The sequence below is a fragment of the Archocentrus centrarchus genome, chromosome 17 (assembly GCF_007364275.1).
Source record: "Archocentrus centrarchus isolate MPI-CPG fArcCen1 chromosome 17, fArcCen1, whole genome shotgun sequence".
NCBI lineage: Eukaryota > Metazoa > Chordata > Actinopteri > Cichliformes > Cichlidae > Archocentrus > Archocentrus centrarchus.
The window spans coordinates 32,327,465-32,350,946 of record NC_044362.1 but is presented as its reverse complement, the minus strand read 5'-3'; the positions used below and the strand labels follow the sequence as shown (position 1 = coordinate 32,350,946).

Below are 23,482 nucleotides of genomic sequence, written 5' to 3'. Positions count from 1 at the left end.
ATTTACAGATGGTCCAAAACAGAGCAGCTCGACAGGGGCGGAGCTTCTGGAGGGGCTGGGAGGGCGGCACACCCCCGGCCCAGGGCTAGCGGGGGCCCAGATGGGAGAGAGGAGAGGAGAATAAGATTTCAGGTAGCCAGGCCTCTGTCACGTCCGAGGCGAGGTGGAGAAGGAGGGCCCTGTCTTGATTATATTGCAATATGCATGGCTCAATGTGCACAGTATACAACCCACTATACATCACCCATCATTCATGTTTTACACGGGGGTTTTAAAGGTTGCCACAGTCAGGACTGAGTCATGGTTTCTCAAAACTTTACAAGACCGACTGACTTTAGTGATGTAGTAGGTGTAAAATATTGAATAAGATGTTGGACTGCGTGACTGGCTTTATTTTCACTCTAAAGGCCCTTTCACACCGGACGCGTTGTGTAAAAATGACATGAAATTTCGAATCTTTCGGATGTGAACTTGTCCTGTAACCTATATACACACCGGACGCGCTGCGTTTTTGCGAATAAATCAGAGCGCTGCATTTAGCAACATGTGAGTTCATAGCTCAAAACGCGCACTGATGTACTGAATATACAGTGATGTGGGAACAGTAAACTCGGACTATTTTACCTCAGACACACAGCTACACGCTGCTCTGAGTCAGTCGGCTCTCTGAAATTATTCTCTGCCTCCTCACATGTGATCCCAACTCTGCCAACAACAACTGCCCACTGATGCTATGAAATGTGCGCGAAAGCATCCGTGATGCAGCTTCAACTCCGGGATCAAACCATGAAACTCTCCCTGCTGCCGCTTTCTAATGTGTTGGATGAACCCAGAATCTCTTTTTCTTCCTTCTCTTGTTTAGAAAAATCACAACCTCATTACATCATCGTTTGATGTCGACTTCCTTTCTTTCACAGTGCGTTTTATGAGGGCAATTTAGTCGCAAAAACGCAGCGTGTCTGGTGTGTGTGTAGGTTACACGACAGGTTCGCATCCGAAACATTCAGAATTTCATGTTTTTATGCAACACATCAGGTATGAAATGGCCTTAAAGGCCTTAGGTGGAGCATTTTTACAGACTAAGCTAACATGAGTGGCACTTCATAACATACACATTCCTGCTGTTCTGGGCATGTGTATGTTATAAAATGATGTTATGATGAGCTTTATTATTTGAGTGTAAAGGGCCCGGTCATTTGCCCCGCCCCCGGCGCGGCTCTGATTTGTTCCGCTAGTGCAGCTCGATATAAACTTCGATGTCCTTTTAGAACCAATGTGAACTGGATGCATAATATATTGTCTTGGCTTACAGTGGAAAACAGATTTACAGCCTCATTGATGAAATTAACTAGAAATATTGTTACAACAAAAGTTCCAAATGTTCTTTTTACGGAGTTAATTTTTAGTTCTGAGGAACATGACTATGAAACTAGACATGCTACAGAGGGCAGATTCATACTTCCAAGTGTAAAGACAAATAAAGGAAGAAGTGCTGTAATGTATAGAGCAATGTTTGGCTGGAATAATCTGCCAAGTGACATTATTAATGCAATCAGTAAGTACCAGTTTTTGAAAAGTTATCATCTTAGAAATTAACCTTTGGGTTAAATGACATGTTTGTGAAATGATGGTTGGTTGATTTACTTACTTCCTGCTTTATTTTGGTTGTCATTTGTCATGTTTTGCATTTAGTTTTACTTTCCCTTCTGTCTCATTCTCCATGAGTTTTATCACCTGTGTCTCCTTAACCAGCTATGTCTGCTGGTGCTTCTAACAGTAAAATGCCAGACAGACAAAACAGGACTTGAAGGCTTTTATTTTTCGTAGCAGTGATCAGCAGGAGCAGTTTGGAGTCCAGTCTTCTTCAGCTCCTCCACTAAATCTGCTAACATGGTGTTTTTCACCAGGACAGGCCTCGGTGTGAAGGTCTGTCTGCACTGAGGGCAGCTATGGATTTTCTTCTCTTCTTCATCCCAGAAGCTTTTAATACAGTTCATGCAGTATCTGTGTCCACAGGGAATAGTCACCGGATTCTTCAGTAGATCCAACCAGATTGAAAAAGAGAAGGTTTCTCGGTCCAGCTAAACTCCTTTCTGCGCCATTTCTTCTCTGTGTCAGTGACTGTGTGAGTTTCTTTTTCCTGTGAGTGGGACCTGTCAGCTATTACACAGCTCTGCATGTTGGTTACTTCAAAGTGCAGATCTGAAGGAGAGGGAACAAGGGGTGTGTTCCAAAAATACCTTCCATTTCCTCCTTTTCCTAACTTGTTGTGAGTACAAGAATTGATAAGGACTTGGGAAAAGTGATGCACTGAGAATCTGAATAATCTTACACTAGTCTCCTTAAAAGTGTGACACCAGATGTCCACTGTATGGAAACTACAATGCACAGAAGAAGATGGACTGAAAATGTGCATCTTACTTTGCCATAACTTGTTCTTAGCCTGTTTTACACAGTGAAAAATATCCCTTCTTTACAAAAATTTTAAAGCATAAGAAACATTTAGGGCCAGATTTACTGCAGGAGCACAAAGCCTTCTAAAACTCTTCACTCACTCCTCATGCTGAGCCCCACTTATTACTGCTCAGCAATACTGAGATGTTCATGAAACAGAGCAGAAATTAGCTGAGCTGTCTTTTTCTCAGCAGTGCACACAGTGAACAACCTCTCTGATGAATTTGTAACGAATAATGAAATTGTTTGTGTGTTAGATTCAAGCCTGAACGTTGCAATGTGCTTTTAAAAAAAACAACCAACAACAAAAAAAGCAGCAATTTGGAACAGTAACATGTAACTGCAATGTGCTCATGAAATAATGTTTGTTTGTTTTTTAAGCACATCATACAGGTCAGCTGTTTCACACAGATTTTGAGTTCATGTAGTGGAACAGTTTGTATTAATACAGCTCTCCTGTGGATAAATCCTGCACTCCACCTTTGTCTTAATCCTCAGATCCCTTTGCACAGTGTCCAGCAATTTCCATCAAAAAAGTATCTCTCATACCAAAAACAGAGAGAGAGAAACACATGCATCAATCCTGAGAGTATGCTGGATTATTTTAACAGACCTGTCACGCGCCCCCTCATGCTCCCTCCCCAGTTCTGCTGATTTTTGAGCCTCTAATTTGTGCGGCTCTTGGCAGAATGCTGGTTATAATGGAAGTGTGCTGGTTCCACCTTTGTAAATAAATTACAGCGGACTGTTAGATCACTTTGCAATTGCAGTATCCCAATAATTTCCCTCACTTAGTAAATTGTTCCATAGCATAAAAAATTAAATACTTGTTTTCTTAGATTTTCCTCCTGGATAGTGATCCAGTGACTAATTTCCTCCTTGTTTAGGATTTCTATGACCTAAATAAAATTCCCTCCCAGCCAACCTGAAGTTGTTGTTGTTATTATGATTATTCATAATAATCACAATAATAATTTTAATAATAATATGAATTCATAATAACCCAAAAGTTATTAATGTCAATATCAGACATTACAAATGCAAATTGAATTATTCAGAACTTTGAATGCACTTCAATCAGTTCACATATATTTGATTCAGAGAACTTATATTCATGTATGTTCATGCAAGGCAACACCTGGACAGGAAGCTAATTTACTTCCAGTGTTGTGATGCTCAGTTGTGCGTTTAACAGTCTGTTTTTGAAAATTCAAAACATTTTAGCAGGTTATGGCATAAAATGGAAAATGCAATTTTAATATTGATCAGGTCATAAATAGATACCAACAGGGACTAAGGGCAGATCCAGAAGCCAGCCAATACTGGCTATTTATTTTATACAAGATATTCACAGAGATAAGGACCAGCACACAATGACCTTTTTCAGGGAATGTTCTCCAGGACCAGGTGTAACAATAGTAGGGATAAACGGTGAAGAGCGGGCAGGAAGGTCAGTTTTTGATAGTCTTAGTCCTTTCCATTCAAAACAGGGTTCCAAGGGAAATCCTAAAAGATGCAAGGTGAGATACAACAAATTCCCGGAATACCCTGCAACAGGACACCCCAGGGATGTGGTCTAATTCCTTCTTCAAGTCCAGAAACCACATCAACACTGGTTGAGCAAACTTCCACGCATCTTCAAATATCCTCAAAAAGATAAAGAGCAGGTCCAGTGTTTCATAACCATAATGAAACTGCATCCTTCCTTCTAAATCCTGGGTTTTACTAACAGACAGACTCTCCTCTCCAGTATCCTGGCACAAAACTTATGGAGGCTTAGTGTGATTGCCCTGAAGTTAGAACACTCCCTCTAGTTGCCCATCTTAAAAAGGGGCACCACCACCACCACTGCAGTTTGACAGTCTAAGGGTACTGTCTCTAACGTTCATGCTATGTCACATTACTGTGTTACAGAAAAATGTAATGCATTTATAATAACTCTGTAATGCTTTACACCCAAGATATTAAATACAAAGCAGCAGGTCAGACAGTATGCTAATGAGAAAAACCACATCAAATAAAAAAATTTCTGATTTATTGGCCAAAAACAGTGGCAACACTTGTGAACACATTTAAAGTCCTGTTTTTGTTTCATGTTTTAGCGATTACACCTCAGGAAAAAAAAAAGTCACAAAACATTTTAAAGAAATATTTATTTAAACTTTTAAACACATTCATTACACTAAGAAGCAACATAAATAATAAACCAATATCACAAGTGGAGACACAAGTTTAACCTCTCTATTGAATGACAGTGGTAGCAAATCCTGATTTATAAAAGCAACAAGTTACAAAAAATATTCATGTCCCCTTTTTTTCACTCGTAACTTGTACAGCTTAATGCAATACAAATATCATTTTATCATATGACATATCATCCTGAAATCTTTCTTGCCACATGTCATCTGTCTTGCAGGAAGTCATCTGCCAGATATTATTATTATTACTTCCCACATTAACAAAAGAATTTGTGGGATAAATTTCTCATATGATCATCTCAAAACCTAGTTTCAGCTCCTCCCTTATTTACAAGGGGTCACCACAGCGTGGAGCTTCACAAGTTTGATTTGGCAGATTTTTACAGCAGATATCTGTCTTGATGGAACCCCAATCATCTCAAACAAATGTTATCAGGTTATCCCGTACATTTAAAGAATAAGCCAGTAAGTGGAATGAAAAATCCTGAGATTTCTTTACTGTTCTTTCTGAACAGTAGGCTCTGGCAACATCACACTTCTACATCTCATAACACTTCCACATTTTATGAGAAAATTTCAACCTGTGTGAAATCTCATGTGTCTTTTCAAGTGTATCATCTGAATAAATCTTTTGCCACAGGTGCTACAAGAATGAGGCTTCTCACCTGTATGAATTCTCATATGAATTTTCAAGTTTATCATCTGACTGAATCCTTTTCCACAGATGCTACAAGAATGTAGCTTCTCGCCTGTGTGGCTTCTCTGATGTCTTTCCAGCGTTGGTTTCTGACTGAACCTTTTCCCACAGGTGCCACAAGAATAAGGTTTCTCACCTGTGTGAATTGGCATGTGTTTTTTGAATGTCGACTGGTCTCTAAATCTTTTCCCACAGGTGGTACAACAATGTGGCTTCTCATCTGTGTGAATTCTCATGTGTCTGTTGAATGCTGACAATGCACAAAATTCTTTCCCACAGATGCTACAAGAATAAGGCTTTTCACCTGTGTGAATTCTCATGTGTGTTTTGAGATTGATTAGCTGACTGAAACTTTTCCCACAGGTACTACATGAATATGGTTTCTCACCAGTGTGGATTCTAATGTGATTTTTCAAGTGTATCATCTGACTACATCTTTTTCCACAAGTGCTGCAACAATATGGCTTCTCATCTGTGTGGATTCTTACATGAGTTTCCAAACCTGATTTCCTACTGAATCCTTTCCCACAGGTGGTACAAGAATAAGGTTTCTCACCTGTGTGTGATCTCAGATGTCTTGTTAGGTTGGATTTATCATGAAAAGTTTTTCCACAAATGTCACATTTTGCAGATTTTTTACTTAAGTCAGTTTTACACTGACTCTCTGACAGGGGAGAATTTTCTGTGTTTCTATGACTTTTATTTGTGTCAAGTCTCCTCTTTCTTGGCTCTGCATATGTAGCTGATCCGGAGTCCACATACTCGCTTTTTTCCTGATCTTGACTCTCTGGTTCAGGAGAGTTGTGAGAAAAGAGCTGGTCACTATTTGGTTCTGATTCACTGTGGTCACTTTCCTTATAACCAAGAGTTACGATAAAGGTATCAGTCTCCTGCTTCAGTACAAACTGCTCTCCCTCCTGACTGGTGCAGAGTTCCTCCGGTTCCTCTTTAATCTGTAAAGGCTCTAGATCCTCCTGGTTCAGATTGGAGGTCCTCTCCTGGTTACAGACCTGCTGGTCTGCGAGAACCTCTTCCTCCTTACAGACATGTTGTTGTGGGAGATCTGAAGGGGAAATGGAGAAAAAAAAAAAAGTTTGAACTGTACACTTTTTTTGTCATAAAGTATTTGGGCACTGATCCAAATTAATGTTTAGTTCTGATACCCTTTTTTGCTCAACATTTGGATGTTTGTGATGCTATTGTTAGGTCCATAATTTGTTGGACAATGACACGATTTTTGTAATTTCTCCTCTGAACGCCTCCATGGTGGATTTTAAATAAAACAATTAACATGAAGTTGAATTGTGGAATTTATGCTTCAATTCAAAGGGTTTAACAAAGGGAATTACTGTCACAGCAGGCTGTGCTTGTCCAGAAATCCAGGAAGTACATATGAATGGGTGAGTGTGTCCAAACCTTTGACTGATACTGTATACTCAAGAGGAAAAATACACAAGAAACAACATAAACAAAGGCAACCCATGAATCATATAGAATCCACAAAATTCAAAACACTGGGAAACCAGCCTAGGATCATGACAATTACAGACATTTTTATACATTCTTATATAGAGAAAGATACAGAAATTTAAGATGAACTGGACAAACATAATTTTAAACATAAGAACTGTTTTTAATATTTGAATAGCTTTGGGTTTTTTTAATTTGCTTTTACTGAATGCCTGAAGTCTAAAACCAATGGACATCCCCAAATGCTGTGTTTCCTCCCTTGAGATGCTCTGCCAGGCCTTTACTGCAGACAACTTTAGCTGCTTTTTTGTGGGTCTTTCTGACTTTAGCTTTGCATTTAAAAACTGAAAAGCATGCTCTGTTGTTGGTGAAATCAGGTGACTGACTTTAAGAATATCCCATTTCTTTGCCTTGAAACACTCTTTGGTTGCTTTTGCATTATGCTTTGGGTCATTATCTATTTGCACGGTGAAGTGCACTCTGATCAGTTTTACAGCATTTGGCTGAATCTGAGCAATGAGTATAGCCTGTAAACACAATTCATCTTGCTATTTCTATCAACAGTCACAACAGTATCAATAATCACTAGTGAACCAGTTCCACTGGCAGCGATAAATATCCATGCCCTAACATTGCCTCCACCGTATTTGACAGATAATGTGATATCTATTCTATATGATATCTATTTTTCTCCTCCATACTCTTTTTTTTTTTCCTTCCAACCATTCTGGTCTTTGTTTCATCTGTCCAAAGTAGATGTGTTTTTGTTTGGTGGTTGTGGTTGTTGTTGTTGTTGTTGTTTTCTTTTCTTTTTCAGAACTGTGCAGTTCGATGTTCTCTGGCAAAGTCTTCTTGTTCTTGAGAGTAACCAGTGGTTTACACCTTGGTTAAACCCTCTGTAATTGTATTTATGAAGGAACCTCTTGTTTGTAGACCTTGACAATGAAACTACCTGGTTGAGGGTGTTCTTGATTTGATTAGCTGTTGAAAAGTTGTTTTTCTTAGCCATGGAAATAATTTTATCATCATGTACTTATCTTTGTTATGTTATCTTTTGTGATCTTTCAGGCCTTTTAGTGTTGCTAAGCTAGTCAATGCATTCATGCGTTTTAAGAATGTGCGTGATTATTGATTTTTGTCAATCCTAACATTTTTGTGACCCCTGTAGGATAATATATAATATACTGTAAATAGTCCGGCCTGTTAAGGTTCAACACACAGGCACATCATGTACATTGTATATAGTGTTATTATTAGTAGTATTAAGGTTAATCTTGTTTGTTGATTTTATATATATATATATTCTTTTCTTAATAGTGTGACTTATTATATTTTTATTTATATTTATAATAACTGCGGCTGCTGTTACACCCAAATTTCCCCTCTGTGGGACAATAAAGGCTGTTTCTTCTTCTTCTTCTTCTTCTTAATGTGTTTGTTTTTTCTGCCTAATAATGGCCTCCCCCACTTTCTTTGACATTCAATTCAATTTTATTTATATAGCGATAAAGCACAACAAACAGTCGCCTCAAGGCACTTTGTATTGTGGGTAAACACCCTACAATAATACAGAGAGAACCCAACAGTCAAAATGACCCCCTATGAGCAGCACTTGGTGACAGTGGGAAGGAAAAACTCCCTTTAACAGGAAGAAACCTCCAGCAGAACCAGGCTCAGGGAGGGGGGGGTCATCTGCTGTGACCGGTTGGGCTTTGACATCTGGGGTTTGTTACCAGAGAGAGTCTGGGTTGTCCCGGAAGGGGACAGGGGAGGAATGGAATTGTTCAGGGGGTTGGCCCAAAGGTGAAGCACACCTAAGGGACAGTTTAGGATGATAACCTGGAGGCAGGGCTGGACTAGGACAGTTCAGGGAGACGGCCCGGAGATGTAACAGAACTGAGGGGACTCTTTGGAGGTAGACAGCAGAGGTACAGCCAGTCAGATAGCTGGAGTGGGAAGCAACTGAGGTGTAGCCACTCATGTGGCCAAGGCAATGGCCAATGATGGAGTATCACAGGAAGTTAAGGAGGTGGCTGTGTCAATGAGGTATGACTAATGCCAATAGTGGAGGTGTGGATTCTCAGAAGGCTTGCGAGGAGACTGGGAGCAAAGATGGAGCAACTCAGCAGCAGAGATGAAGCATTTCTGCAGGACAGGGAGGTGGCCAGCAGTGGAGATAGAGACCTTCTGGAGGCTGAGATGGCTGCAGTGAGGCAATCTGCAGCCTCTCCAGAGATCAACTAGGTGGTCAGTGACAGAAGTGGAACCTCCTCAAAAGCAACGCTGTAGCCCTGCAAAGGAGTTGGGTCCTCTTAGGTGGCTGAACAGATGGCCAGCAGTGAATGAGAACGCTCACAGGGGGTCTAGCTGACCGAACAGGCTCAGATGAGGCGTCTGGCAGGCCTGGTGCTGAAAATAAAGCTGGAGGGTGACAAGCCCAACAGCAGGCATGGAAATGACATCTAGTGGCACTGGTTCAAGTGGTGGAGTTGGACAAGGTGCAGGCCACCAAGGCCGCTGTGGTCCAGAAACTCAGAGGACCAACTCGCACACAGAAACTGGGGAAGTCTCAGAGCTAGCTAGCTGAAGCATAGGAGTCACAGTCTCAGTGGTGGGTGACAAAGGACAGGTGAGGACAGTTAGACAACCAAGGGGAGGAAGTCAAACTCAAAATATAACACTGTGATTCTAACTAAAAAAAAATAAATAACACAGAAACTAAGTGTAAGAGTATTTTTTGGACTATAAGGTGCACTTAAAATCCTTAAATTTTCTCAAAAATCGGCAGTGCGCCTTATCTATGAATTCTTGTTGTGCTTACTGACCTTGAACCAATTTTATGTGGTACACTGCGCTCAAAAATCTTTCAAAATGTTTTAGTGCGACTTTGGTAAGGGACGCTTCAGAAATTTCGACATTTTCCAGAGCGTACAAAGCGTACGACAGGGGGGAGGGGGGTAACACCCAGCGAACGTTTTTCAAATAGTTGAGCGCTGCCGTCTGATCGCCGATGGCCGAGGCATCCACACCACTGCACCACTGCGTGGTCTGCAGCGATATGGCCTCAGGTCTGGCAGATCAGTTCAAAGGCCTCATTAAATTCTCTAAAATAGTTCATCATCGATTCACAAAATGACTCTACTGACGATATTAGACATTAACAAGCTGTGAGTGCAGCGCAGCAGGTGTGGAAAGCAGCCAAAGCCGCCGGAGATAAATTCAACAAGAAGTAGAAGCATTGTTCCAAAAATGGAAACTGTACGCAGTAAACTGCAGAAAACTATGATGGATTTTATTCTACACATTCTGGCCTGTTTCCATCTATGCTGGCCCAGATGTTTGTGCGTAATCTGGCGATCGGCGGCCGGCACTGATGCCAACTTTTGTGCAACAAAACTCGCTGTTGGCTGTCTCAAAAATCACTAGAAGTAGCTAAAGGATGAATTGAGGTCCGGGTGTGTGTGCTGTCCCCCTCGGTGACAAAGAGAGGTCCGGGCAATGCCACAGCGTATGAAGGGACGCAGTACGAGCGCTGTACGTACACAAAACTCGGTGACAACGGAGTTTTCAGGTTTCCGGTGTTGAGTCAAAAAGGGATTTCCTTTTGGTTTTTTTTTTTTTTTTAAGGTTTTTTCTTTGCTTATATCAGTAAATATACTGGTGCACAGGATTTGTGAAGGGCTTATATATAAAATGAAAAAATGACTTGTTCTTACCCTCATTAATAAAGAATATATTGCAGCGTCTGTTAAGACGTTGAAGAAGATGGTGAGAGATTGCCAGCAAAAGTTGCCCTTTTATTAACAATTAAATGGTTGCTGTGTGCCTTAACCAAAACAAAACCGTAACAACAACCAGACTGACTCAGATAATGACGAGAGGGAACCCGGCATGTTTGATGCCAAAATCACCCAACTGTTCAACTCAGACACTGAAGATGAGGAATTTGATGGATTTGTGGAAGATGAATGATTTAAAATGTGAGGGTATTTTTCTGTATTTGTTACAACTGAACAATATTCTGAGTTATTGCGAAAAAGTTGAATAAAGTTCAACTTACCTGATGCTTTTGTTTCGTTCTACATATGTTTTATCATGCGCCTTATAACCCGGTGTGCCTTATGTATGAAAGTAGACCCGTTCATTGATATTGCGCCTTATAATGTGGTGTGCCTTATGGTCCAAAAAATACGGTACTAAACACAGAATTGAGGAAACTAAGCACAAATAGCAAACCTCACCAATACTAAACGATGATTAAAATATAACAGTAATTAAACTGCTAGTTTAAATAAATAAAGAACACACTAGAACACAATATAACAATGGACAAACCCGCTGGACAATCATATTAAATCAGGAACTCAATCAGATGACTGCTGAGTCATCTGGGGAGGAGTGGTGGCCTAGAGGAGAAGAGGAGGGTTTATCATTGAGAAGATATTTGTTTGAATCCTCGGACTGGCATCACTGTGGACCCTTGAGCAATTCATTTGGTCTTTAATAGCTCAGATGTGTGTCAGCAACATTTCTGCTCATTCTAAAAATATCACATCTACGTGTTTTCAGTTATTTGTAGGAACAATGTACATTTAAACTCTGTTACTGAGGCTTACTGAAAACAATAAGAAAGGGTAACATCACCTTAATGTTAATTAGAAAATTAGAAACAACCATTAACAACATTACCAGGCTTTGACACAACGGTGCTGTCTGCACTCAGCAAAGACTGTTTGTGAGGAAGAAGAAGCATCACTAACACAGACGTACAATCAGAGTGGACTCTGTGTTTCTGCAGCTCCAACTGCTCCAACAGAGTGAGACATCTCTCACTGGTGAAACATCAGGTGATCACATCACTTCAGTTTCAGCAGTCATAATGTACCAGTTAAAATCTTATTCCCATCATCAATAAATGAAGCAGATCAGCTGTTAGTTCTGAATCAGGACCTTTAGGACTTTAAGAAAATGCCTTTTGAATAACTGAAAAGGAAAACTGCAAAACTCAGCAGGTAACCTTGGTGTGTAAATACATATCATACAGTCATTCTTTTCTGCTGCTGTGAATATGTGTTAATTAAGCTTGTAACGTAAACTAAATTCTCAAAACTGTTTCCGTCTCAACAGACTTCATCTGAATCCTTTTAGTTTTAGTCATTTACACTTTCAACAGTAAAAATAAAGACAATTCAAATGATTCAGTTAAATGAGCAAAGTTCTGTATTCAGATTGGATAAAATGCTGCAGTAAAATCCAAACTCTACAGTCTAAGATTGAAGTCATTTCCCCTTTGACTGATACAAAGTGTAGGATTAATGTTAAATGTTAACAGTTTAGAAAAATGATGCATTAATGCTGCTTACTGCAGTTCCTCCAGCTTTGAGCTTTGAGTAGGATCCTAATTGAGCAACTCTTTTTTTTATTAAGACTATACTGTAGTATTGCATACCTGTGCTGCGTGGGCTTATTTCAGGTTTCCATATGATATCACAAAGTCTGAGCCGCTCTTCCTCCGTCCACACGATGATGCCTTCAGCCTCCTGCTTCACTACATGCTGCTCTCCCTCCTGACTGGTGCAGAGTTCCTCCTCTTCCTCTTTAATCTGTGGAGGCTCTGGGTCCACCTGGTCCAGACTGGAGTTCCTCTCCTGGTTACAGACCTGCTGGTCATCCAGACCCTCCTCTTCCTCGCACTTCATATTGCTCTGGGAGGTCATACCTATTACCTGTAAGAGGTGGGAAGACAAAGCCAATGAAGACAGCAATGCCTAATCAGGCTCATAAAAAACAATACTGCAAATGTCTGACCGTTTATCTGAGTTTTGCCCCAAACTTGACATTAAAAGCCTGGAGCAATGGATGCTCATGTAGCCACGGGGTGAGAAGACAGAGAGCTAAAATGGGAAGCCAGCTGTGGCACAGCTTTCACTCTCTGTCATCTATCTTAATCTCTAACCCCCACCCCCCCCCCCACCCCCCCACCCCCCCGTCTCACTGAATGTTTAATTAAAAAAATAAAAAATAAATAAGAGCCAGAGAGAAATAAAGAAGCACTCCTGTCATTTCTATAATAGCTCAGAGTCTGCTAGCCTAGAAACGGAGCTCTGATTGGGGTCCTACATGAGTCTTATCCCCGTGTTACTTCAATGAGACCACCACAGTTTTACATACCTGTTATGTGTAATTTTTATCTCGGGTTTCTGTTTGATATCCAGCAGTCTGCGCTGATGGTTGGTCTTTTTTTAACCTCTCAGATACTGAACTGAAGACGATGCTGCTCAAACAACTGAAATATTTCTCTAACACACCGTCAGAACAGCTTCTCCCAGCTAACTGTACATCACACATGAAGATGACATCCACAGGAGCCCTTGAACAGCACAAAGCTGTGTCCCACTTCAGGAGACGCATCCTTTGTAGGCCGTGACGGCCGAGCCGGGCCGAGCCGAGCCGAGCAGAGCGGCTTTAGATGAGACTCTCTCGTCGCACTGTTCCTGTTGCCTAGCAACCTTGACAAAAAAAATGAGATGATTCATCGGTATCTGAGGCTGGGAGGTACAGCAAGGTTGTTTTAAAAGAAACACACACACACATCTCTCGTGTGACTGAAAAAATATCACACTGTCAGTTTGTTCACAGGAGTCACGACGTGCAGCAGCGATGCTGCATTCAGGGACCATGGAGAAGATGGGAGAGAGTTTCCAGCTTACAAATATCCTAAAACGCTTCAGGGCTGGAAAAAGTGGAGTAGCTTGATGGTTCAAGGTGCCACTTTGTGGTCTTATCATGTCATTGCATCTCTCCCAAGGTTTCATTTTTAACTGAATAGTTGGCTTATGAGATGTGTTCCCAAACATGGCTATTTCCAGTTTTACTCAATTTCATTTCAAAGCTGTAAAAGTATAAAACTGTAGAACTAAAGGAAAATATAATATCTAGGCTGGAGAGCTTCCACGAGTCAATGGGGTGACCCTGCAGGCCAGTTGTGCTTTGAAGAAATGTGTGAAATCATCATTATCTTGTGCAAACAGAGCAAATCCACGATATGAGAATTGCAAGCCACAGACTGTAACAAGCACTTTGGGACATCCATGGCAAGATTGCACAGCTTTAAGCTGTGCAATCTTGCATTTTACTGATGCACTTCCAGATAAGGTGGAAACTTCAATGTAGTGGAAGAAGTAGTTTGTCAAAACTAAACAGTTGACAACTCATCCAGTGATTAAAAGAAAAAAAAAATATCACTGCTCCCGCTCTCAAATAATATTGTCAAGACTTCTGCATTTGCACTATAATAGTTGAGCCTCACCCTGGGTGAACCACCTTCCTGATCATGGTGCCTCCTCTGACACATGAGTTGGGAGTGTGGGAGACGGGTCTGCTTTCCACACAAAGAAAAGACAGGAAACTGTACCAAAATGATCAAGACCATTATTTTAAGAGCTTGACGATATGAATAACAGCTGATTTAATGACCAAAATCAATGGCAAGATTTAGAACCACATTTAAATTTGCTTACTGTTATATTTTCATGCAGTATGAACTGTCAATCTGCAGCTGCACTACAACACCTTTTGTGTCACATTGAGTCAGTAAAAATGTCAGTTTCAAAATATATATAAAATGTCAGATAAAACAAAAAACTTCATATTGTTTTTAGAGATTATCCAGCAACCCTGAAGAGGATGGATGGACCTCATAAAAAAATTTTCACAAGATGTTTTAGAGAAACCTTTATTTAAAATTTAAGAACAAATAACCCACAATAAACAGAACTAAACAATCAGCAGGACAGGTGCATACTGAAGCTTATCTTTATTGAAAAGCATCACAACATATACACTACATTGCCAAAAGTATTCACTCACCATCCAAATCATTGAATTCAGGTGTTCCAATCACTTCTATGGTCACAGGTGTATAAACCAAGCACCTAGGCACGCAGACTGCTTCTATAAACATTAGTGAAAGAATGGGTCGCTCTCAGGAGCTCAGTGAATTAAAGCATGGTACCGTGGTAGGATGTCACCTGTGCAACAAGTACAGTCATGAAATTTCCTCACTACTAAATATTCTACAGTCAGCTGTTAGTGGGATTATAACAAAGTGGAAGCGATTGGGAATGCAGCTCCATAAAGACATGGATGAGCCAGTTTGGTGTGGAAGAACCTGACTGGCCTGTACAGAGTCCTGACCTCAACCCAACAGGACAGCTTTGGGATGAATTAGAGTGGAGATTGAGAGCCAGGCACATCCAACATCAGTGTCTGACCTCACAAATGCACTTCTGGAAGAATGGTCAAAAATTCACATAAACACTCCTAAACCTGTGGAAATCCTTCCCACAAGAGTTATAGAAAAAGCTGTTATTGCTGCAAAGAGTGGGCCAACATCATATTAAACCCTATGGATTAAGAATGGGATGTCACTCAAATTCAAGGCAGATGAGCAAATACTTTTGGCAATATAGTGAATGAGCTGACCTCAAGTCCATAAAGGCACATGTTTTTTGGTTTATGTGTCACTTTCCAGCTTTTAATCCTCTGTAATAAAATCTCTTTATTCAACAATAGAGGAATCAAATCTTGGCTATAAAAAGCAAGATGTACCCAATAAATATTTTTTTTTCTGTAACAAAGCTGTTAAGTTAAAAGACTGAATAACCTCAATCTACAACAAATGTTTGTCACCTCACCAGCACTACATTACATATATAGTTCAGACAAATATAAAATTAGGGTTTCTACTACATCATAAGAATAAGGCAAATACATGGAACAAACAATGGAAAGACTTTATTACTGTTTGGGAGATTTACCGCATTGACCTGAATACAAGGTCAGGTTTTCCCTCAGGCATTGCAGTGATTTGGCTTCTCACCAATGTGAGTTCTACCATCCTGGCAGCTCTCCCATATGTTTTAAGAATGAAACTTTTAAGCTGTGTGAAATCTCATGTGAGTTTTCATGTTTGTCATCTGGCTGCATCTTTTTTCACAGGTGTTACAAGAACCTGGCTTCTCACCTGTGTGGATTCTCATGTGTTTTCTTAATGTCGACTGATCTCTAAATTCTTTCCCACAGGTGTTACAAGAATATGGCTTTTCACCTGTGTGGATTCTCATGTGAGTTTTCAAGTGTTTTCTCTGACTGAATCCTTTCCCACAGGTCCCACAAGAATAGGGCTTCTCACCTGTGTGAATCCTCATGTGAGTTTTTAAATTTATCATGTGACTGAAACTTTTCCCACAGGCGATACAAGAATACGGCTTCTCACCAGTGTGAATTCTAACATGAACTCTGAATGCTGACGAGTCGCTAAATTTTTTCCCACACGTTTTACAAGAATATGGTTTCTCACCTGTATGGATTCTCATGTGTGTTTTTAGGTGTATCATCTGGCTGAATCCTTTCCCACAGGTGCCACAAGAATAGGGTTTCTCACCTGTGTGAATTCTTTCATGAAGTTCTAGTGTTGATTTTTTTCTGAATCGTCTCCCGCAAGAGCTACAAGCAAATGGCTTTTCACCTGTGTGGACTGCCATGTGGGTTTTCACATGTATCAGCTGACTGAATGTTTTCCCACAAATGCTACAAGAATAAGGTTTCTCACCTGTGTGAACTCTTAGATGCTTAGTCAGTCTATATTTATACTGAAAAGTTTTTCCACAAGTGTCACATTTTAATGACTTTTTACTTGTGTCACTTTCAGACTGACTCTCTGACACTGGAGAGTTTTCTACTCTGTTACTGTGACTTCTGTTTCTGTGATGTTTCCTCTTCTTCGGCACTGCATTCCTAGTTGATTCTGAGTCCATGTGCTGCCTTTCCTCCTGATCTGGGCTCTCTGGTTCAGGAGAGTTGTAAGAAAGGAGCTGCTCATAGTTTGGTTCTAGTTCACTGTGGTCACTGTCCTCATAAATAGGAGTCACTATAACGGTATCAGTCTCCTGCTTCAGTACAAGCTGCTCTCCCTCCTGACTAGTGTAGATTTCCTCCTCTTCCTCTTTAATCTGTGGAGGTTCTGGGTTGTCCTGGTCCAGACTGGAGTTCACACATATATATTGTTGTGGGACATCTGAAGTGGCAAATGGACAAAAATGATTTAAAAACAACAACAAAAAAACCTCCCAAACCACACACATTGTTGAGTATTTCACTACTGTGAGAAGTATAACTATTGATTATTCACTAGTCAATGAATCTGTATTTATTGGATTATGTTTATAAGTCAGTGATACTACAGTAAACACTAGAAAGTAGTTAACACTGGAGTATTCAAGGTTATCACAAGTGTATGCTGGAATATTAGAATACCACTATTGAACACTTTATTTTAGTTCCGATATAATGCCTCACCTATTTATAAGTTAAATCTCACAATACGTCGGGTGTTTTGAGCACAAGTAGTCTACATATTGTGTTTGAGTACCTGCACTATTAGTGATTTGTATGTGTGTGTTTTTTTTCATGTAGAAGTATGGCACCTGAGCTCCTCAGATGGGACACAGGGCAGTTCAAAGAAGAATGTTTTTACGAGAAGGCAAGAAAACTAGAAAGTACTGGTTTTTTTGGAGCTGAAGGCCTGCCAGAGGTAAAGTCACGAGTGGAAAATACAGACTTGATAATCCAGTGACAAGTGCTGCTGTTTTGGATGCCAGAAGAATACGTTGCTCAAAAAAATTTAAGAAACACTTTTAAAACACATCAGATCTCAATTGGGAGAAACAAATCAAGCTGGATATCAATACTGATATGGTACAATTTCCTTCATTCTCCAGGAACTGGCTGCATACTCTTACCACACGAGGCCGGGCATTGTCGTGCACCAGCAGGAACCCAAGACCCACCACACCAGCGTAGGGTCTGACAATGGTGACAATGCTGAATGATGTTACAGGCAGCATAACGTTCTCCACAGCTTCTGCAGGCCCTCTCACATCTGTCACATGTGCTCCGGGTAAACCTGCTCCCATCTGTGAAAACCATAGGGTGCCAGTGATGTACCTGCCAGTTCTGATATTCTATGGTCAATGCCAATCAGGCTCTACGGTGCTGGGCAGTGAGCATAGAGCCCACTAGAGGACGTCGGGCCCTCAGGCCACCACCATGTCTGTTTCTGATTGTTTGCCCAGAGACACACACCAGTGGCTGCTGGAGGTCATTTTGTAGCTCTGCAGTGCTCATCCTGTTCCTCCTGCACAAAGGAGCAGATCCCGGTCCTGCTGATGGGTTAAGGACCTTCTACGGCCCTGCCCAGCTCTCCTACAGTAATTGCCTGTCTCCTGGAATCTCCTCCATCCTCTGAGACTGTGCTGGGAGACACAGCAAACTTTCTGGTAATGGCACATATTGATGTGCCATCCTGGAGGAGTTGGACTACTTGTGCAGCCTCTGTAGGGTCCAGGTATGGCCTCATGCTGCCAGCAGTAACACTGACCCTAGCCAAATGCAAAACTAGTGAAAAAGAGTCAGAGAAGATGAGGAGGGGAAAATGTGAGTGTCCTCCACCTGTAAAACTATTCCTGTTTGGGGGTGTCTCATTGTTGCTCCTCTAGTGCACCTGTTGGTAATTTCATGAACACCAAAGCAGCTGAAACTGATGAACCCCCCCGCCCCCGATACTTACTGACCACATCAATATCCCAGAAGTTTAACTGACTTGATGCTAAACTCTGAGTAAAAAGTGTTCCTTTAATTTTTTTTTTTTTTGAGCAGTGTTATTTCTTTCACTCCACCTGAGCTCACCGTCTAGGTAACGGTCCCTCCTCTTTGCTCTTCACCGTGTGTTTGCAGACAGACTTGCGACTCCACGTTAAACTATGACAGCATCATTTTCACTGCTGCTGATGTGTTATCAGCCTTTTTGTTGAAAAACTGGGGCTGCATGAGCTTAATGTTGTAATATTTCTATTCACATGGGTGCTCCTATATACTTTTCTACTGCAGGTCTACTTTTTTATTTCTCAAATGTGGGTGAAACACTCACACATATATGGTGACAACTGAGTGCTACAGAGTTGTGGATTAACCCCTTAACTCCAGGTGATCGCCGCTGAAGTGCCGGCTTCCTGCCGGCTTCCTGCCCTTACAAGCCGCAAACAGCTGGTTAAGACGTATCACCGCGGATTCGGCTGATCAACTTTGATCAGTTGGCTTTTTGCCGTAACTCCACGACCATTTGTCCTATCGGAAAAGTTCAAACGGTTCCTGAAAGCCTAGAAATTATACTTCACAGCCATTTAGGGGTATTACGGTATTTGTTGCCACAAACAGCAGCACTTTGGAAGTGCGTTGTGCCACGGCTGATGCTTTCGAGGTTATAGGGCTAAATGACACATTGAAGCAAAGAATTTGCAGTGAGCTTTAATAATCAAGTTACTCAGTGAGTTATACACATGGCACAACATAGAAGTGCCTCTCCAATGGGAAAAGACTCAGCTGTACATCTGCGTCTGAAAGAGAAAGGTCACTCTTTGAGGATGCCAGTGTTCACATTTTGCACCAGGAGGACAGATGCTTTGAAAGAGGAGTAAAAGAAGCATCTATGTCCACAACCATCACTTAACAGAGGAGGTGGATTACGTCACCAACTTTGCCCCACTTACAATGCTGTCCTGAGCTCACTCCCCAGGCACCTCAACCTCCATTCACACCTTTGTGCAGCTGACCTCATTAGGTCATGTGATACAACGGTCCCAAATGGTTTGACTTGAAACCACTGATTGTAATGACCCACCTCTCCTTTCACACCTTGGTGCATGCGATTATCCACATAAACAGTAGTGGGTCACAACCACCTCCAGGGGACCACGCCCACTGGGGTTTAAATACCTGGGTCTCTCTACCTCTTGGTTTGAGAACTGAAGAATGAGACTTTTGGATGAGATCAAACGTCTTTAAGAAACTTAAGTCCCCTTTTTTAAGCTACAGAGACGACTATGACATGGATGACTGAGAACCTACACAGACATATCGATGAGTTGTTGCAGCCCTGCTTCTCAACTGATCTAGTTTAGCTGGATACTTTTAGTAGCTTTCAACAGTAAAAATAAAGACATTTAAAACAATTTAGGTTCAATAAGCAAAATACTGTGTTCAGATTGGATAAAATGCTGCAGTTAACGTCCAACTGCACAGGCTAAAAATTTAAGTCAGTTCCTCCTTTGACTTATAGAAAGTGTAGGTTTAATGTTTAATGTTATCAGTTTAGAAAAGAGATGATCTCCTAAGATAAACAACTTCGAGTTGGAGAGGGAGATAGCACCCTATCATTCCACTCTCATATCAGTAATGTCACCCGCTCAGCTTACTTCCATCTAGGAAATATTTCCCGTCTGGGTCCATCCCTTACACTCAACAGCACGGCTATTCTGGTTCACACTCTGGTCACATCTCACCTTGATTATTGCAGTTTTTTTCTTTTTGGTCTATCAGACAAACTCATCAATAAACTCTGCCGCCCACATCACTACCAGAACCCCCTCATCAGCCATGTAAAACCTGTCCTATAGCAACTCCAAATCTGATTTCTGCAAGGTCATAGTTTTGAAAGGTACCTATAAATAAAGTGTATTGTTATTATTATTCATTGCAGTTTTGCATACCTATTCTGTGTAATTTTATTTCAGGCTTCCACATGATATCCAGCTCTTCCCCAGTCCAGACGATGATGCCTTCAGTCTCCTGCTTTACTACAAGCTGCTCTCCCTCCTGACTGATGCAGAGTTCCTCCTGCTCCTCTTTAAGCTGTGGAGGTTCTGGGTCCTCCTGGTCCAGACTGGAGTTCCTCTCCTCGTTACAGACCTGCTCGTCATCCAGACCCTCCTCTTCCTCACACTTCATATTTCTCTGGGAGGTCTTGAGGAAACAAAGAGACGTAAGAAAAACATTACTAATTAATAATAACTGATTACTAATAATTTGCTGACAGGAAAACACACATCTAAGCAAACACATGCCAGCAAGGCTCTGCGCTGTGATCACATCTCCCATTTATGTGAATACAATTTCAAGAATACTCACTTGTGTGAGTGAGTCTCACACGGGTGCACAAGTAATAACATGACACTCTTTTTAGCAAGTTCGGAGTACAAAACATTCAGGTAGCTGCTGCCAGTTTCAGATGCTCCAAGCTCCACAATAAAAGCTTTTCACTTTATCCTAATTTTCTCATAAATAATATCATGTTTGAAATGAGAAGCAGAGAAACCCAATATAAGAATAAACAACAAAATAATATTACTATATACACAAGCCAGTGTACTCCTAGTGTCAGCCCCAAACACAGATAAATGGGGAGGTTTGCATCAGGAAGGACATCCGGTGAAAAATCTTTGCCAAATCAAACACGTAAATAATCAAGAATGAGATTTCCATAACAGATCATCAGGGCTCAGGTTAACAACAGTACTGTTGGCCAAAAACAAAGGAAGAGGAAATGGGTGTTAGGAGGCAGTGAGAAGGAAGGAAGGAAGGAAGGAAGGAAGGAAGGAAGGAAGGAAGGAAGGAAGGAAGGAAGGAAGGAAGGAAGGTCACCTCAAACTTCATGAGTTTGAAACTGGAAATCAAAGGGACGATCCTGAATGTTGTCAGTGTGTTTGCCCCACGGGTTAGATGTCAGAAGAGAATAAGGAACTCTGGAGTAAGCTGGATGTTCTTCAAGAAGAGGAAGAATATAGGGTAATGGATAAGAGTGGAAGGTAGGTTGCATGGTGGAAGATGAAGGAAGAATGAGTCCAGAGAGGAGTTGAGACAGGCTCTGAGGGAAGAGCTACCAGACGACATTAAGAAAGGAGAGGAGGACATGTATCTGGCTGTAACTGGCTAGACCAGGGGTCGGCAACCCGCGGCTCTTTCAGGCTTAAGCTGCGGCTCTGTGCGGCTCGCGGAAGTAAATTATAAGTATCCAACTGAAGTGCATTTTATTTTTGTCAGTTTGGTTTTTGTTGTAGTTTTAAATTGGAACATTATTGTGATCTTGAAATATTAAAATAAAATCATTTTATTTATTTACTTATTTTCGTTTCTCAATATATGTGACACTCGCGATAGCCGCTACCGGCTTCTGCTAGTATTTGTGGCTCTGTGTTTTCTTTTCCGTGGAAACCGGGTTCAAATGGCTCTTTCCGTATTAAAGGTTGCCGACCCCTGGGCTAGACAGAGATTGAGGTGGAACGGCTGTGCAGCAGGTTAGGGTGATTAAGCTCAGACATAGAAATGTACTAAGGAGTGAAGAGACTTGTTGAGAGGATGGAAGGAGTACTTTGAGGAGCTGATAAATGAAGAAAAAGAGAGAGAGAAGGTTGGATGTAGGAAAGTTAGTGAATCGGGAAGTTCAGAGGATTAGAAAGATGGAAGTGAAGGACGCTATGAAGAGGATAAAGAATGGAAAGTTACTTGGTCCAGATGACATACCTATGGAGGTATGGAGATGTCTAGGAGAGAAAGCAGGGAACTTTTTTTGCATTTTTGGCCACAGCGGCTTTTATTAACAGTGGAGAGAGACAGGAAATGGGGGAAAGATACAGGGGAAGACACGCAGGCAAATTGGCGACAGGCCGGGACGCGAAGCCGCACCGCCCGCACTGCAACGCGGTGTGTGTATGTGGTTGCCGGCTTCACCGCTAAGCCACCCAGGCGCCCAACAGGGAACTTTTTAACCAGTTTAACACAATCCTGGAGAGTCAAAGAATGCCTGAGGAATGGAGAAGAAACGTACTGGTACCAATTTTCAAGAATAAGGGTATGTGCAGAGCCAGTCCTGGATTTATATAGTTTGGAGGTGTGTGAAAATTCACGCTCCTCAGCTTTAGGTGAGGAGCGTGAATTTTCCCTAGAGCCTAGCGTGAGGTGAAGGCCAGTGGTCTAGGGGCCACCTAGGCTGAGGCTGACTACTCACCTCAGTAACAAGGTCTTTCCCTGCTTCTTTTATTCTTTTACACTTCTATAACCGATTGGGTTGTCTACCTTCCAGATCAACAGTGCATCAAGCCTCATGGTAATGTATTTCACCCACTTCTCTGGAGGATCCATTTTAGAATAGAATAGAATGCCTTTATTGTCATTATACAGGATGTACAATGAAATTGTTGTTTAAACTTAACTATTGTTGCAATTGCTGGTGTTGGATTGTCCTGTGCCAAAACTGTCCCCATTCATAAAGGTTGCTGCGAGGTGTGCCGTACACAGCGATGTGCAATTTTTCACTCTTGTCGACAAAAGTATAGGCATGCTATGGTGCGTAAGCACAATCATGCATTTCAAACATCGAGGACTGAGAGCTGTAGTAACTCCAGAGGGTTAAAGCCGATCAGCCATACGATGACGCTACAGGGAAGAGCTGTTGAAGCTAAGTTGAGAAGAGAGGTGACGGTTACCGAGCTGCAGTACGGATTTATGCCGTGAAAGAGCACTACAGATGTGATGTTTGCTTTGAGAGTGTTAATGTTGAAGTACAGAGAAAGTCAGAAGAAGCTGCTTTGTGGCTTTTTGGATCTACAGAGAGCAAATGATAGATAATGACTGGTGATGATACCAAGAGAGGACGTGGTGATGGACAGGTTAACAGATGAGGTCAGGTAGGACTCTCCATGGACTGTGATGTTCGCAGATGATAATGATCTGTAGTAAGAGTAGGGAGTCGGTGGAAAAGAGCCTGGAG

General features: G+C 41.4%; 2 protein-coding genes across 2 annotated transcripts in view; both read right to left on the bottom strand.

Moving 5' to 3' along the window:
- Positions 1–4,930: 4,930 nt before the first annotated feature.
- On the bottom strand, positions 4,931–13,441 carry LOC115795835 (gastrula zinc finger protein XlCGF57.1-like). Its single transcript, XM_030751948.1, has 3 exons — positions 12,991–13,441; positions 12,269–12,545; positions 4,931–6,412 (listed from the first exon to the last, which is right to left on the bottom strand). The coding sequence occupies exons 2-3, from the start codon at positions 12,534–12,536 to the stop codon at positions 5,229–5,231; spliced, it is 1,452 nt and encodes a 483-aa protein (XP_030607808.1). The 5' UTR covers positions 12,537–12,545; positions 12,991–13,441; the 3' UTR covers positions 4,931–5,228.
- A 1,603-nt stretch (positions 13,442–15,044) lies between these two features.
- Positions 15,045–23,482, bottom strand: part of LOC115795838 (zinc finger protein 665-like) — a 29,754-nt gene continuing 21,316 nt past the window's right edge. Inside the window, exons 3-4 of the mRNA XM_030751953.1 lie at positions 20,427–20,679; positions 15,045–16,897 (exon numbers count right to left, since the gene is read on the bottom strand). Of these exons, the coding sequence (XP_030607813.1) occupies positions 15,756–16,897; positions 20,427–20,664 (1,380 nt within the window). The 5' untranslated portion in view covers positions 20,665–20,679 and the 3' untranslated portion in view covers positions 15,045–15,755. The remainder of the gene's footprint in view (positions 16,898–20,426; positions 20,680–23,482) is intronic.